The sequence below is a fragment of the Branchiostoma floridae genome, chromosome 11, assembly GCF_000003815.2.
Source record: "Branchiostoma floridae strain S238N-H82 chromosome 11, Bfl_VNyyK, whole genome shotgun sequence".
NCBI lineage: Eukaryota > Metazoa > Chordata > Leptocardii > Amphioxiformes > Branchiostomatidae > Branchiostoma > Branchiostoma floridae.
Genome location: NC_049989.1, coordinates 8,300,367 through 8,316,873, shown reverse-complemented (window position 1 = coordinate 8,316,873; position 16,507 = coordinate 8,300,367). Strand labels below are relative to the sequence as shown.

Below are 16,507 nucleotides of genomic sequence, written 5' to 3'. Positions count from 1 at the left end.
ATAAGGTTTGGGCCGTTTCTCTTTGGTGTAGAAAGAGTATCATAAACTTGTTTCTTTTGTGTACAAAATACATATTGTGTAAAGGAAGAAGTAATATAAAATGGAACGAGAGATTTGCTTAGCATTTGCAAATTAACTTATACATCTTCAGCTGAAATCATATAGCTAACAGATAAAACATTACAGATTGCCTTTGGGCCATTAAATCCCTTACATGTATTAGTCATGCGTGGTGAGCGAATTACGTGCACATTTCGACCATTATTACGCACATGAGAATATAACAGTGCAACGAAACGTAAACGCTCGATGAGTTACTTAACCCTTTTTTCGCCAGCAACTGCCCTGAATTCTGAGAAATGAGCAAAGGTCTTCGCCCAAGGTCGCGATGCGCATTATAATATTGATTTTGTTTTATAGGGTATTACAGTTCACTTGGCCTCCAGTGAGTCATCACACCTTGTGGCCCAAGGGTTGAATCTTTCAGAGTTCAAGGGAAAGGTCTCAGAAAAACGTCCAGTAATGTGTGTGGATCTGTTTTAGGGTCATGTACCAAGTACGTTCGCATTATAGTCTTTTCATTGAGTAGACACATACAAACAATGAAACAGTAAAATATAGAAGTACGATAGCGTTAACAATATTAATGGTACGTGATTTATTGCGTACTGGGGGCACACGCATTTTGACAAATGTTTACAACAAAACTTCTTGAAGAGAGCGTGTTGTGACAAATGAAAACATAAGACAGAAACGTTGGGCTGGAAATACGCGGCGATTGCCAAACAATGAGAGAGCCAATTAGAAATGGTCGAAAGTTACAACTTTAATGGATGTCACTAAAATGATACCAATGGCATTGCACAAACTAATACGCATTGCACGAAACACTGCACGTGCACACTGGAGGTTCTTCCTTAAGCACTAGTACATTTGTACTTTTCAATTACATTTTATCTACCATATATATATTTCTCTACGTGTTTTCACACTAATATAAATATACAGCTTTTCCTACATTTAAGCGTCCCAGTCCAGGTTGTTGAAGCCCCTTAGAGCTATTGCCTCATCCGGATTTTTGGCAAAAGATCCTCGCTTGCCATTGATATCTACACCAGAGCTGCGGCGTATGTCACTTATGTTGTCCTTCATTTTCTTCCAAAAGACGGCCAGGTACTTCTGTCGCATCTCCTTGTTGGTCACGAGGTACAGAAGACAGTTCAGCGTGCTACTGGAGTGAGCCAAGACGAACGAAGTACAGTGGACTGCCTGTGACCATTGGTCCTGATAGTCCGCGACCACCACGATTCCGTACTGCAACCACCCGAGCACAAACGAAGTACACACGATCCCCAGCGTCTTCATCACTCGGACGTCGTCGGCTTGTATCATGGCCTTCGGCAGGTGTTCGGCAAGCGCTCGCTTAGTTGCCCGGACGTGGCGCACGAGGAGACCGTTGCAGACGACAACTGTGATGGCGGGCAAAATATGACCTCCAAGTACGAACAGCAAGGTGAAGCGATAGTGGGCGGCTCGGTCATACATACAGTTCATCGTCTTGTAGTCGTAACCATGGCTACCCCAGCCTAGCCACATCGGTACATTGTACAGGATACCGGTGATCCAAAACGAGGCTAAGATGGCAGCCGACCATTTCTTGTTAAAGATGGCGTCGTGCCATGTTCGTTTGGCGATGAATAGGTAGCGGGTTGAGACTGATGGTCGCTGCGGTGGCGAGGGAAACCACACAGCCGATGACACAGATGCTACCGATCACCTCACAGATGTGTGGGTGCGTAATGAGGACCTGGAAAACCAGGAATATGATTTCAATTTCTCTGCAATTTGTTCTTCATTTTAAATTGAAGATAAAAACATTTGAGTATTTTCACAACTATACTGAACTATGAATAAACTAAATATGGTTCAAACTAAACAGCTCTACATCAAATCAAGTTTGAATAAGCTGACTTTATTTCTTCTAAAACCACAGATAAATGCTTGTAATCCCTGCCATTTAATGCATATATCAAAAACTGTCTGAATTCAAAACCTTTGCATGAGAAAAGCTCATCAATCAAGGGCAAGTACATGATTTATCTATCAGATAGACGTGTGCATGACATGTTTTCTTATAATTGTTTACGATTAGATGTATATACTTAACTTAGCAATTTCACGACTGTACAAAAGAATTTTCCAAATACCCTTTTTTGTGTATTTACATGTACAAAATGCCAAAATATACGAATATAATTGGACTGATTAGGTACAATAGCTACGTATACAAATACGGTCTTATTGTATTAGCTTGTATAGTACTAGTATTATTAGCCATACTCTTATCTATAGTCGTGCACTGCATTTCGGTATAAGTGCTAACTATATCCCTGTAACGTTACATATACAAAGATGTACCTCTGGAGCCATGACCCCCACAATCTGACAGGTGTTCATCACAGAAGCTATCAACACGTCAGCTGCAGCCAGGTTGATGATGAACGCGTCGACGCTCCGTTTCCGTTTCCGGTTGTCCAGGGTGATGTGGATGGTGAGAGTGTTCCCGACAGCCCCCACGAAAGCTAACACACCCAAGATGGCGACCAAAGTGACCTTGGCTGCGAAGGTTATCTCGTGTCTCTCCGAAGGGCACGATGTAGACGTTACTGAGTTCTCCATGATGGCAGATTTTTGTTAGAAATTAGAGATGTTTTCTCCAGCTCCGATTGTCTACAACTTAGAAGCGAGATGGAGGGATATGAAGTCAAGTTGAACCATGCATAGTCACGTTCCAATTGTAGTTACCTGTGAAAGATACGTAATACTGTACCCCATGCAAATCCATACAGACAAATGCAAAGACATGTATGGTGAATTCTTGGTAATTGCACATAAAAACAGTGACATTGACATTTACATACATTTACTATCATTATACATGTACAAATATTAACGTTATGTACGTCTATGTAACATTCTCCACTTAATAAGAAAGTAAATTGAATGTATCAGTTTGTGATTTAGTTCTCTTTGAAAACAAAAAACCCATCAGGGATTCACCTTTATCATGGAGCTTTAAAATGAATTAGGTTTAAAGCCCCTTGCTATATACTCGTGACTTTCCTTAGGATTAAAGTCTTTGTATGATTGATGGCAGTTTACCTTCTTATCCGATATCCGTCCCCGTCCCGTGCAAAGAATCAAAAACAAATATTCTTCTGGTACTCACGCGTAGATTGAGACCATGCACTTTCGTTGGAAAGAATTCACGAATTCCTTCTACCTGACTGGTAGAAATAAAAGGGTGCAAGACTTATCGATTGCGGTACATCTAATTATTTCTGAGAGATACGTATAGCCATTGACATTTGCAGCACAAAATCGAAGACACGTATGACATACAGATGCAATTAAACCTGTCTATGGTGATCAATCAAAGCAAGGGATATCCGGACTTGAAGAAAATGGGCACAGTAGGTAGGTGGCCATGTAGATTGTCTGGGCCAATGAGCAAAATCATCTATGGGGATAAGTGTTGCCACAAATTTAGATAGCAATTTGCACTAGCAGAAGTTTTTAGAATAATACAAACAAATCGCTGTGTTTTAAGTTTAAAATGGCAAAGCCTGTATACATGGATATGTCCTTGCTGATAAGAATGTAAGGTTGTCAAGAATGGTGGTTGAGGGCATGGTATTCCTTTCTTTTGAATGGGATCATCGGCTTTTCAGATTTGTGTATACAAAATTATCATTGTGAAAGGGAAGAGGATACAGGAGTAATCTACCTACGGGTGGCCTTCAACACGGATTCGTATCAATCATCTTTTGAGTCTATTTTGCTGGATGATCACCAAGTCTGAATTTTGGAAGGTCGTGGCATTCCTCTTCACGTAAGTGATACCATTGGCGTCTGATTTTTGTATACAAAATTATCATTGTGAAAGGGAAGAGGTATAAGTAATCTACCTACGGATGGCATTTAGCACGGATTCGTATCATCTTTTGTGTCTAATTTGCTGGGCCACCCTTCTACACAGTCTATCTACCAGCAAGATAGATCACCATTGCGCCATTGAGAAGCACCAGGTATCGGACATGCATACCAACATAGACACATTAAACAGCTTATCCAATCTTTCCCAAATAGAAAATGAAATAATTGAGTGCAAATACATTTTCTTTTACCAGTACGAAAATGTATGCATCCTTTTCAATATTGGGGTGCAATAGCAAAGAAAGAAAATTTAGAATTCCACTTCTTACTAAAATTTAGGTATATGGGACTCATATTTCTCATATATCTCATATTTTACTAGAAGACGAAAAAAAACTATAACACAAAGTAGACATCAAATGGGCAGACACAGACATTTGAATACATTCTCGCTATATCAATTATAACATTTTTCCGATGGATTTTTTGGGGGGTTAGAAAAATGTTGTCGGGTATCTGTAGGCTACAGAACATTCTGATCCGAGCAAATACAGGAACACTTTACCACCAGGTACGACAAGGCAATAACACATGGCGTCTGACTCCGCAAACGTTCATAGATAAAACATCACATCCCTTTTACATGCTATTCTAACACCTTAATACAGTAAGGGAAAGGCTAGATACTCCACCAGGAAAAACCGAAGATAATCAACCAGATAGTCATACTTACTTTAATTGAAGATGCCCGGATGGTCCTCTCCACTAGAACTCCGGCGATAAACTGCCAAGATTATATTAATCACTCGCCTGTTCACTGAGGGGTTATCGCGGTTTATATCATGGAAAATGCTTCGTCACTGTACTGGTAAGCCGTAGACAAGGCCTTGCGCAGATATACGAGATGGTCACGCGTCATTTCCTGCATGTTATTGCAACAGTAGGGTAGGGATAATGTATCAAGACGTCAGACGGACAAGATAGTTATATTCTCTACATCTAGGTTTTTAAATGCTCCATTTGTTCAAGGCTGTACATTTCACGTCACAAATATAGATTTTCATTTGCCTCCGCAAGTTTTCTTCTTGCAACAAGAAATTAGAAATCTTCAGCTAGGATATTCTAAGATATTCTAAGATATCTTAAAGTAATTCTTCAGTCCGTTCTTAGCTGGGTCCCTGTAATCTCCAAACAGATGTTGGTAGCCAAACATATTTTGTGACGAAGACGGCAGTTCGTATCGATTTTGTCTACCAACATCTGCTTGGAGATTGTAGTTTACTTATCTATCTATTTATCAATTCATTTATTCGTTAGATAAAAAATTCAGCAACACATGTCCGATGTCATGTTGGCACGACGGGATCCCTATCTCCCAACGGGAACCAGACGGGAACGTACTACTGGACGCTACGGGCGAGTAACTCTCCCGGCACCGACGACATATTGTGAGGCAGCCGGTCAAGGTAGGACTAGTACCATTAGTGAGGGTCTGCATGGGGGGATGCTAGCAATGCTTAACAGTAAATTCAGAAAGGCCGACAACGGTTCGGAATCTTCCCAAAGATTATTTACCCTTCAAAACAAAGGGATAGACACCATAATTATTTTGATACCATGTGTAGCTACTGAGATATTGTCGACAACATGTTTTTCCATAATGGCCGCCTTAATTTACATTATGTATGCATATTTAGCACAAAATACTTGATCTTTACTGAAATGGCTTAATCTGATTCATATCCCTCAAAACATGAGGATAGACACCAAAAACCATTGTGACACGTTGTGCATAGTTACTGAGATATTGACGAAAACAAGATTTTCCGTATGACTAATTTGCATATTGTATGCATTTTAAGCACAAAATAATGGTGTGATCTTAACTGAAATGGCTTAATCTGCTTATTTACCCCTCAAAACATGGGGATAGACACCAGTTATTGAGATATTGATGAAAACAAGATTTTCCATAATGGCCGCCCTAATTTGCTTATTGTGCGGATTGCCCAAGGATGACAGAGTGGCATCATCCAGATTCTTATAGAGCACATCTCAGAGGTATAGAAAGTTTGTATGGACCGCATTGCACGATTATCGGTCTCTGCCACCAGACTAAATGACTCCGATAATAGCAGAAGTGATTTATGTAGTTGTTATCTACCATGTAATGTAGGGGATCATTCATCGACTCAAGTCGAAAGTTTAAGAGAGAACAAAAGAGAACAAAAATGACATCCTTGGAAACTCCTAACGATTATGGACGGGCCCTTTATTTTTTAAAGATTTTTTATTCAACCTTTATTAACATTTACATAACATAACATTCACATAACAAGCACATAACATTATAAAACATAAAAGTAATTGCGATCAGGCTGTGTTCATACCTTTACAAAGCTATTTCTATACTATTATTTACCCTGTTCTTAAAAAGCGCAAAGTTTGGTTTCATGTTCTTCACATAACATAGGTATATACAGTACTGTATTTCGCCGTGAGAATACAATGTAAAAGTTTGGCACTGGCAGTACTATGGCAGCATACACCATACGCAATCAAATTTTCATCCAGCACTATGTCTTGCTTCTCATAGCTGCTCCACCAAAGACAGAATTGCTTCGAAAATTTTTTAACCTCTTTAAACTACACAAATAAATGTATCATGGTATGTTTTTCCTTACAGTTATTGCATCGGTCGGTTTTAACTAGATTGTTTTTAACCAGCTGTTTGTAGGTAGAAAGTGGTGAATTATCTTGTACTGAAAATATTGCAAATGGTTTCTTTTGTTACGATAAGGGCGGCAGTATAAGCTTTCTCAATATCATATTTGCCAATTTTTCGTATGATTTCGTTTTCTCTACTGGGTGGTACAACTTGTTTTTCTATAACAATATCGTATTTGTTTACATGTTGTTGTGAGGGGATGGACTCTCTCTGTGTATTCAATAATATTTTTAGAGGTGCACCTTTTTCCATTATTGTTTATATTATCTTTCCAAATTATTGCCACTTTTATAGAATTGTAATTCATAATTTGTCTTGAACCCATGGTTAAACCATATAGATTGTGTAGGTCTTTGTTTGTAAGAAAAGATCCATCCTCGTACAACAAATCGTTCAGATAGATAATTCCGGCATCGATCCAGATTTTGTAATAAATCGGTGAATCCTTTACTAAAATAAATCTGTTATTCCACAAAACTTGCGAACATATTTGTCTGTGTGTTTTGGGTTCGTATTTCATCACTTCTTCCCATGCAACTAATAAGACATCTTTGTAAAATGTCGTTTTAAGATTTAACTGAGCCGTCGCGTAATTGCACCGGAACACTGACAAAAAGTCCCCCCCCCCCCCATCTTGCAAACAAGTGCTTTTTTTTCTTTTGATGGGTCCATTACAAGTATTTTAATCCATATGGCTTTTAAAGGCCTTGTTCATTACATTAAAATCGATCACTTTAAGTCCACCTTGACACACGGGCCCTTTATACACCTTCCGTTCGACATACATTATAGGGCTCCCTTGGAAATCAGTTACTACGTTAATTGAAGGGACTACCCTAAAGATCAATCAATAAATAAATGAATAAATACCTACATGACGATTGACACAACTGACAGGGGTATATTTTGATACTTTAGTAACCCCAAGGCTCCGCCCGTACAATATGGGGCCAAGTTGGAAACGGGTCTAAGAGCTGCCTAAGGGAATAGACAAATCATCTAAGAAGCAAGACGTCCCGGGGTCCTGATGCATTCCGCTTAGCTTTCAGTTCGCTCTACTGTGACCAAGTAGCCTCTTGAATCGATCCCTTTTACTTTATACATACATACATCAGCGACCGGAGGTCGGGACCAGGCTAATACATATTTCAACCCATAAGGCCCTATAATCTGACATGGCTTGCTCTTGGTTCTCTCAATACCAGAGTCTCGTAAAAGTCAAACTTCTGCAATGTACCCGGCCACTTGGTTTCCATAGATGAACAGAAGACACTAATTCCTGTTGCTTGGCAAAAGTGTCCCGCAAATTTTACCCTTCGGTGAGTCAGTTTCTGTGATAGCGGTAGAAGACTACTCTCCAAGCAGAGGTTAGGCTCCGGCTGTTTTTTTAACGTTTTTAGTCGTTTTTATCGGGCTTTCTATTTTATTATCTTATCGTGCTGCATCAAAACCTAACTGGAGTAACCTAATTTGGCTGGCTTACTTAATGAAAAATGACAAAATAGAAAGCCCGATAAAAACGACTACAAAACGTTAAAAAACAGCCGGAACCTAACATCTGCTTGGAGAGTAGCGGAAGACTTCCATATATGGTTTTGTGTAGCAGGGCAGCGGCCTAAGTTGGACCAAGGAGCTTTTATCAACACAAGGAGGTTTCAACCTCCTTGATCAACATAAAAGCTCCTTGGTTGGACGTACCGCTATAAGAAAATCGGTATGTAGCCGTTTGTTGGTTTATTGAACAAGAGGACCAAATCACGTGGAAACATTGCAAACATTCCACGTAGTTTACAACACAAAACGTAGATAATTCTAGTCTCCATAGCGCTAGCAAGCTCCGTCGCCGGCGTTTTAGAATTATCCTGCTTCCTACACATATAGAAACCAGTTTCTTTGCTACTTCCGGGTGGTGAAAGTTCACCGCCTGTTGCGCAACGAGGTAAAAACTAAAAATAACTCGCTGCTACAAAAATATTTCCGTCGACCATGGTGGGACTCGAACCCACAACCTCCGAATGTCTGGGCATATGGAGACCATTTTTTCCTTGCTGCTTCCGGGTGGTGAAAGTTCACCGCCTGTTGCGCAACGAGGTAAAACCTAAAAATGACACGCTGCCTCAAAAATAACCGTCGACCACGGTGGGACTCGAACCCACAACCTCCGAATAGCTGTATCCACTAGAAGTCCGGTGCGCTAGTCCATTGCGCCACGTGGCCCGCGCTGTGAGTCAGCGGAAATACACGGGCTATAATCCCCACCGGCCCCCGCTGAACAATGCGCTCGCCCGCTTTGTTGTTCTCGCTGACCTACTTTCCGTTTGTGTAACACTCGTTGCCTGTACAGCAGGCTCCATGGGATACATATAAACACTGCTGTTTTTTCACGATTATACTGCATTTTTTTGTAAATAGCGGAAATGCCGTTAGAAAACAGTATGTACTCGGCAAGCATGACCGTACCGATGGGCTAAAGTCCTTCACGGAGCCTGCTAATTGAGGCTAACATAAGTCTCAGGCGCTAGACTAAACAGAAAATTTCTAAAGATAAACCCAAGCAGTATCTAGCCTATTTGACCTCGACACGCTTCGCGTTGTTTGTAGAAGTTCCACACGTACAGGGGCTGATCTTATGGACCCTCACGGTGTGGTCTCATTTATCTCAAGGAGTTTTCAACAACTTTTGGAAACGTGATCTTTTTTGACACAAATTTGAGGGTGAGCCCAGGCACGATAGAATCTCCTTGAAATAGCCAAGGGAAAGATTATAGACTACACTAAACGACGGCTCTTGTTTGAACACTATTAAACCGACCACGCAATACTAGAACTTTTGATCAAGTTGTTTGGATGGGAATAACAGGGACATTCATTAAAGGTTTCTAACTATATCTGACGTTACAACACTGTAATACATTTTTGCATAAAACTTGAAAGCCAGAAGAAAAAAATATTCACCAAATGGTTAGGTATATACATGTACACCTCAACAGTTGTATTATTATATGAAATAGATAAATAACGTTAGAACTGTCTCTGCAAATCTTGGGTTTAATAATAGCTGTAAAGAATAGACACTTTTTTTACTTTCTGTACCATTTCAGTTAGCCTACGGGCATGGATTTGCAAATAAATATTATTAAAAGGAAATAATGCAACACATGACAGCGTTTGAAACTTCGCTTAAAAATACATGTAGAAGAAATTTTAGTACGTTGTCACATCCAAACGTTATAAAAACTGAATAGTCCCAAGGAGGTTTCATATAGTCAAAACACCAACATCATAAAATCTACTCGTAATACGAACCAGAGTAAACTTACCACCCAAAATTTGCCATTTCCAAAACCCTAAATCTTTCCAAATCGTCTGGATAAAAGAGTATAAACTGATAAAGTAATACGTATTAATAAACGAAAAAAAAAATACACAAATTTGCTGTGGATTCCATAGTAATGTTTTATTCATCAGCGACGTTTTTTGTTGACTCAAATATTTTCCTCATAAATTGTACAGCAATCGGTCGTCGTCTGTCTGTCTTACATGCTGTTGTCGAACGCATGAAGAAAATAGCGAAAAGCAAGTATTCTGCTATTTACTAGTCATCACGACTGCAACATCTATGGGGCACATGGCTCCCTTTCTAGCGGCTGTGTTCCTGCTAAAACCGGGGTTTCTTTAAGGTTTACTGATATAGGTATATTACTGAATTTCTTGATGTGTCTTGACAATTGGTTTCTTGATTCTTTTCAATATGAGGTGCATGTTGTCGGGGGCTTGTTTTTTTAAGTCAATACATAAACTTTCTCATAGGAATTCCATTTAATATTTTATTTGCTTGATGCCTGCAAAAACTATGAAATGTGGGCATAAAGGACCATATATTACTGTAGTAACTCTCTCAAAGATTTGGCACAATTGCTTGAAATTATCGTTAACCTGTACGTCTAAAGTTCCTTCTTCATGACATTTGTAATTAAAAGAAATTTACAAATACAGCTTTTTGTCTTTCTCGTAATGGGCATCTTTAGTGCCTTGTGATTTTTTTAATTGGCATATAATTTCTGATATCTTGAATTAAACAAAGACATGATCAGTTTATGCTTACAATACATTCTTAACATAGGAGAGAGCAACTGGTAAGTTTTATAAATTGCATTTGAGGTCAGTAGTCAAAGTAACAATCAGTATACATGTACTACCTTTCTGGACTAAATAAGACCCAGTGTCTATATTTTCAGTGTTTACAAATGGGTGTTTGTCATGCTAGTTGGGGCAGCCGCGAAAAAGGGAGTCACGTGGAACACAGTGTACTACTTACAACCACATAGACTTACCTACATTTAAGCACTTTTTACAACATACATACAACACAGTCTGTACAACCGAGGGGATACACTTTCTTTCAGTAGGGTCATTATCATCATCATCATGGCAAACTTTACATTTTCAAGGTCAGCTTTGTACAATAACTTCTTCTTTCCCCTCCATATATATGTACTGTTCACCACTATACATGTACGTGCATGTTTCCACGTCACATTGGTAGGATCTGTACAGTTTTTTAAATCTTCATCATTATTCACTTCAAACCTCATCAACACACACTGTGCACTTTTAAAAACACTAGCAATTTCCACAAGAAATAAGTCCAACATGCTAAAATTCAGCATTTCTTTTTTTCAAACCTAGAAAACTGGAAATGCCTGTGGTCATTAATATTATTTTGTGCTTTTCAGGAAATATCTGTGGTCCTATTAGACATTTTTTAATCAGTTGCTCTTCTGAATAGCAATTCTCAGCAAAATAATTGATAGCCTTCATAATTTCTTATCCGAACGTCACTTCCAAACTTTAAAATAACGTTAAAACATTGGAATTGTCGACAAACTTGAAACTAAATATATTCAAATTTGGATGAATGTCATCGTTTCAGAGTACTAGTGACATTCTTGTAATAATCAAGCCAGACATAGAAGACTTATTATACATCTAGTCCACAATATAATCTTTCTTTCATCATGCCAAAATATCTTCCTCTAGAATTCTGTAGAGCAAAAGCAACAGAAATGAATTTAGTACTAACTGTTAAGGGACGATATATTCCCTACATAATGCAAAAAAGAGACCAATGTTGAGGACATTGTCATACATGTGTCATTCACTTCATAGACTTAAATAATCCTGACTGTAGCTACCTTAGTCTTTAAAATAGCAGTCAAGACCTCAATTCCTAACCTTGGAAAACATTTTTTGGTCATAGTTGTTCATTTGAATGTTACACTGTCATACTTTGCACTTTTTCTTATCCATAAAATTTCAAATAAACTAACAGTACCAAGACTTGCAATAGCATTATAATGACATAATTCCATTTAAAGAGAAGAGAAATTCTGCTTTTGTAGCAACATGTTTTGGCGATCCTACAAAGGAAGAAAATTGAGAAGGTACACATTGTCATCTTTCTCCTAAGGGGAACACTTTGTCAATACAAGCTTTTCCACTCTCTTGACTATTTTTCTTCCCTCCCCTATGGCATCCAAAGCAAAGAAGTGAGGTCAAAGGTCGATGGGTAAGTCCTCTGGTTGTCCTTGGTTACTGGAGGTTCTACGGTGTACCATCGCGCTGTCATCTCCCTGTCTTATGTTTGCTACTGTGCTTTATACTGCCTACGCTTCTTTGCTTGGTGACCAGGCTGGCCGAGCCGTGCCTGGTGCGCCCGCCGTGGCCGACAGACTGCGAGAGTTCCAACGGTTCCTTTTCCGTTGGCGATTGTAGAGAAGAGACGGACAGGGACGACATGGAACTGGAAAGGTTATTGCTGGCGGTGATCGAGAGCTGGCTCGGGTACGAGACGAGATGGTCATCCTCTTCGATTGGGATGTCCAAGGACTCTAGCAGGGCCTCGAGCCACGTTACTAACAGCTCTGCGTTCTCTTTACTCTGTGGGTTCTGGGGACAACACAGCACAGAACAGATATGTTAGAGTCTACACCCTGTATGTCATATGATTTTCTTTTCAACCATGGCTGACTTTTCCAGCTGGATGGTCCACCAGGCGGTGCCAACAGATGCCCACTACTTCTTGTAGCCTTTCTGAAGCCTTTTGTCTAATGCAAGAGAAATGTAAAGGAATATAACTCAAAGTCTTTATGAAAGAAAAGTGGAATGAGGAGGGAGTCTAAAATGGGCATGTGATTTTTGTTCCAATTTTCAGCTTAAAATAAGCTGCACCTTTAGTTAAACACATGTTTAAGTCATCAATACCAACATAATAGAAAGTTTCTTTCCAGAACTTCAAGAAGTGTAGTTTCATTACTCAATGGGATCAGATGCCCATTTCAGAGAAGTAAAAGGGAAGGGTTGAAGACTGAAGCACTTTAACTTCATTTTTCTTACAGTCTAAGAAGCGTTTTTTTTTTTTCTCTCAATAGTTTATTTGGTATTTTGTGATCATGGCTGCAGGGGTCTACCATCACTGTCTACCTTTTTCTTCTCATCCACGGTCCATTTCCAAAGGGATTGAACCGACATGGAGAAACAACGCGCAACGGCCGATCGCTGCTCGGGGCCAGGGGTGCCTACCTGCATGGGGCACATGTCTGACGTAGTCAATGGGGAAACCGTGGTACGTACACCAGCGTTACCTTTACCCTCACCCTGTAATGTGCTACTTACTTATAAAAACTGTCAGTACAGGAAGTTTAATACACACCGACATGGTAAATACACTCTGACAATAACTTTTCTCTTTAACATTCATTGATAAGTGATGATTATGTTTACATCTGGACTACAACTTAAAGTTGATTTCTACCATACAGCTACAGTAACAGACCCTTTCCACTAGACCTTGTGACTGATGAGTGCTTAATGAATTTCAAGACAAAGATTTTTGAAGGTTTGTGAGTTATGTTATAAGAGTTGTTTTAAGTCATAATGCTACATCATGGATCTTATATTTAAGGTTACATAAATCCAATTTTGGTTTCTCAACAGTCACCCAGGCACTGCTGTCTAGTAGAAAGGGGGGCTTAGTGGAATAGAGAGTGTCTAGTGCAATAATGCACAAGTATCTGAGGAGAATGTATGGTAACAGCACATGTGTCAAAACATGACATTGTACAAATGACAGTGGTGAATTGTTCTGTTTGTAGCATTTGAGCAAGGTACCAAGGACAGAGAAAGATGAACAAATGTTGACTACTACACACAGAGGCATGATTTTAGCTGGAAATGTCGAAATCATTCTGTAGTATTTGCTATGATTCACTCATCTATTGAACAAAGAAACATTCAACATTGAAACTTTTAGGACAATTAACTTACTAAACCAACACCAACACTGAGCTACAATTTGTTACTAAAAAGCATGACATGACTTATGGTATAAGCACTGTAACTAGTCGTGTTCACTTTTGAAAAATCTATTTTTTTCAACCTCGACAGAATGGAAGAAACATATGAAAGCCTGGCTTATGTGTTAATGCAACAGTGCAATAATCAGCTTATTCTTTACGAATTCATTTGGTCTGATATCAACCTAAAAGGGAAGCAAATTCTATAAAGTGTTAACAAATGAAAATTATCACAAATGGTGTTGTCTGGCATATGGGTTACACTGTCTGTAAAGCAAAGCCACCCAGGCATTTGAAAATAAACAAACAAACAAACAAAAAGCTTCATATGTACAAGGTATGTTACAAACAATGTTAAGAAAATGAATGTAACTGGCGGTAAAAGGTGGAATAACAGAAAGGTACAATTTAAGGCAAACGAAGACAAAATTTCTACTGAATAAATAACTAATGAAAGAAGAGGAAGTGCTGCCTTTCCTTTTGGATCGGTTGTTTACCAAAATTTTCATAGTTTTGGTATTTCTTGGCACTTTTTAACCAATTAAAATAGACTTTACACAAATGACTACTCCTTTGCTAAAAAATCTGGTCTACTCCAAAAACAAGGATGGTAAAGCATTAAAAACAAACAGATCTGTATGAGTTAACAAACCATACAAACGCCACCACCTCTGATGAAAAACTAAAAAGCATTTGAATATCAGTAACGTCAATGTCTAGCTTATTTTCAATACACATATATGCACACATGTCTAAGAATACATACCTTTGTTTTGGAGAATGGCCCTGCAAATCTCCACAAGCCACCAAAGCCAAAAGCTGCGAAATACATGACAGCAAGTTATTAATACATAAAATAAAAACATGCATTCCCACATAAGATATCAGTGTAATTCACACAACATCTAAAATGGATATTGTAAGTTTGCCTAAGTTTATGGCAATCCAAAGTGATGATGAAAGTTTGTGTTTGACACAATGGAAGTTAGAGCAAGTGTTTGCAGGAGTGAGGTAACTATGAAAACTGCACTTTCATAAAACCCTGCCCATAACTTAGACAAGACGTACTTTGTAGGTAGGAGGGCCCGTGTTGGCTGGCATCTTCGTGTGAGATGACGTTCTGTACAATACTCTGTACAGCATTGAGGATGACTTGGTCTTGGCACAGGGACAGCATCGTGTTGATTTTGGCATCAAGCAGACTATGTCTGTGGGGGGACAGAAAATGTTGGTTGAGTGTTTAAGAGAGAAGGGAAGGCAGAGGGAACAAAACTTGCACACCCATGGTCAAATGGTCTTCTTATACAGGTTTGACTGTATATACAAAATTTGCTATCAAAGTCAGCCAAGAAAAATACACTTACACAATAGGAAACACCTTGGGAAATACCACACTGGCTTCCGCTAGGTATTCATACAGGATTCGCTCCTCTGATTCATCATTGGTGTATTTCACCAACGTTGCCTGGAAATGGATGCGCTTTTGTTAGTTTGTCCGAAAACATATCATGTGTTAATAGAAATTGCAATCTAAAGGAAGAATTTGATAGAATCTAAGCTTTAAGCAATGTTGTACAGAATGGAGTACTTACTAGGACAGTTAGCAGCAGTGCTTGTGTCTGCTGGTCTGTTAGCACCTCTTCATCCAACAGCAGGTTGTTTTCTGACAGCGAGGGTTTCCTGCTGCCTCCCCTGGCGGCCACTTCTGCTTGTTCTGCCACGCGTCTCACCTTCGGTGGCGAGCTCTGCTCCACGTCGCCACCGCTTGCCTCGTGTTTCGGAGACCCGCCCCCGCTGGCTTCTGCCAGCCGCGGGGACTTCTGCCCGACAAGTTCGAAGCTTTTTTGTCTCTTTGTGGCCAGGCCGGCGTCTGTGCTTAGCGACTTGTGAGCTTTGGTGTGGGACGGCAGTGGTGGGGTGTGGTGGCCTATGTGAATGTCCAAGCTCTTCTGACTCTTCGGTGTCCCCCGATCTCGACTACTTCTCTTGGCAGAGTCCTTCTGTCCGGACGCGGAATGGGTGGGGCTTGTTTCCATGACGATAGGCTCCTGGGAGGTTGCCTCGGCAAGGAGTTGGCTACTCCGGTGTTTCAAGACGCAGCGGCTCCGCACTTCGTCAGAAACTGAGATCAAGGCGGCGAGGTACGGAACACTCTCCTTACTGACTTCAAACTTGTCACTGTAATATGGTGAAATGTAGGTTGATGATCATAGGAAAACACTGTCACAGGCATTATGTGTATGTGGATAAATCTATGTCGGTATCATTTAAGCCTAAGGATAACTCCAGCAAGGTTAAATATTAGTAGTTCACAATACTAATCAATGATGCTCTACTCCTGTAAATGTCAGCATGAATAGACATATCTACAACAAAAAGCTTCCTACACTCAACTAGTAGTAGAGTGTAGTAAGCTTTTTGCTAGTACATGTTTATCTCCACAGCTTGTTCCAAAGAAGCTCACCAGTTTTTGTACTTGCTGATGAGC

General features: G+C 39.6%; 2 protein-coding genes and 1 non-coding gene across 4 annotated transcripts in view; all 3 read right to left on the bottom strand.

Moving 5' to 3' along the window:
• Positions 1-755: 755 nt before the first annotated feature.
• On the bottom strand, positions 756-4,829 carry LOC118426401 (probable G-protein coupled receptor 34). 2 transcript variants are annotated; one of them, XM_035835772.1, is made up of 4 exons: positions 4,670-4,829; positions 3,230-3,287; positions 2,419-2,805; positions 756-1,807 (listed from the first exon to the last, which is right to left on the bottom strand). In XM_035835772.1, the coding sequence occupies exons 3-4, from the start codon at positions 2,677-2,679 to the stop codon at positions 1,661-1,663; spliced, it is 408 nt and encodes a 135-aa protein (XP_035691665.1). In that variant the 5' UTR covers positions 2,680-2,805; positions 3,230-3,287; positions 4,670-4,829; the 3' UTR covers positions 756-1,660. The 2 variants fall into 2 exon arrangements, with proteins under 2 accessions (XP_035691665.1, XP_035691664.1); XM_035835771.1 differs by lacking the exons at positions 3,230-3,287; positions 4,670-4,829 and having other exon boundaries at positions 2,419-2,875.
• Positions 4,830-8,795: 3,966 nt separating this feature from the next.
• Positions 8,796-8,881, bottom strand: Trnar-ucu. The gene is given in 2 exon segments: positions 8,796-8,831; positions 8,844-8,881. It is a non-coding gene; the product is annotated as a tRNA-Arg (tRNA).
• Positions 8,882-10,100: 1,219 nt separating this feature from the next.
• The window catches only part of LOC118426656 (neurofibromin-like), a gene marked incomplete in the record, with an annotated part of 59,029 nt that continues 52,622 nt past the window's right edge, over positions 10,101-16,507 (bottom strand). Inside the window, 7 exon segments of the mRNA XM_035836172.1 lie at positions 10,101-12,613; positions 13,148-13,246; positions 14,786-14,838; positions 15,088-15,227; positions 15,384-15,484; positions 15,612-16,197; positions 16,484-16,507. Coding sequence (XP_035692065.1) covers positions 12,290-12,613; positions 13,148-13,246; positions 14,786-14,838; positions 15,088-15,227; positions 15,384-15,484; positions 15,612-16,197; positions 16,484-16,507 — 1,327 coding nt within the window.

What these genes read in the sequence shown, in the direction of transcription:
- LOC118426401 (XM_035835771.1), bottom strand. Translation starts at nt 1,596, where the DNA reads ATGTGGCTAGGCTGGGGTAGCCATGGTTACGACTACAAGACGATGAAC.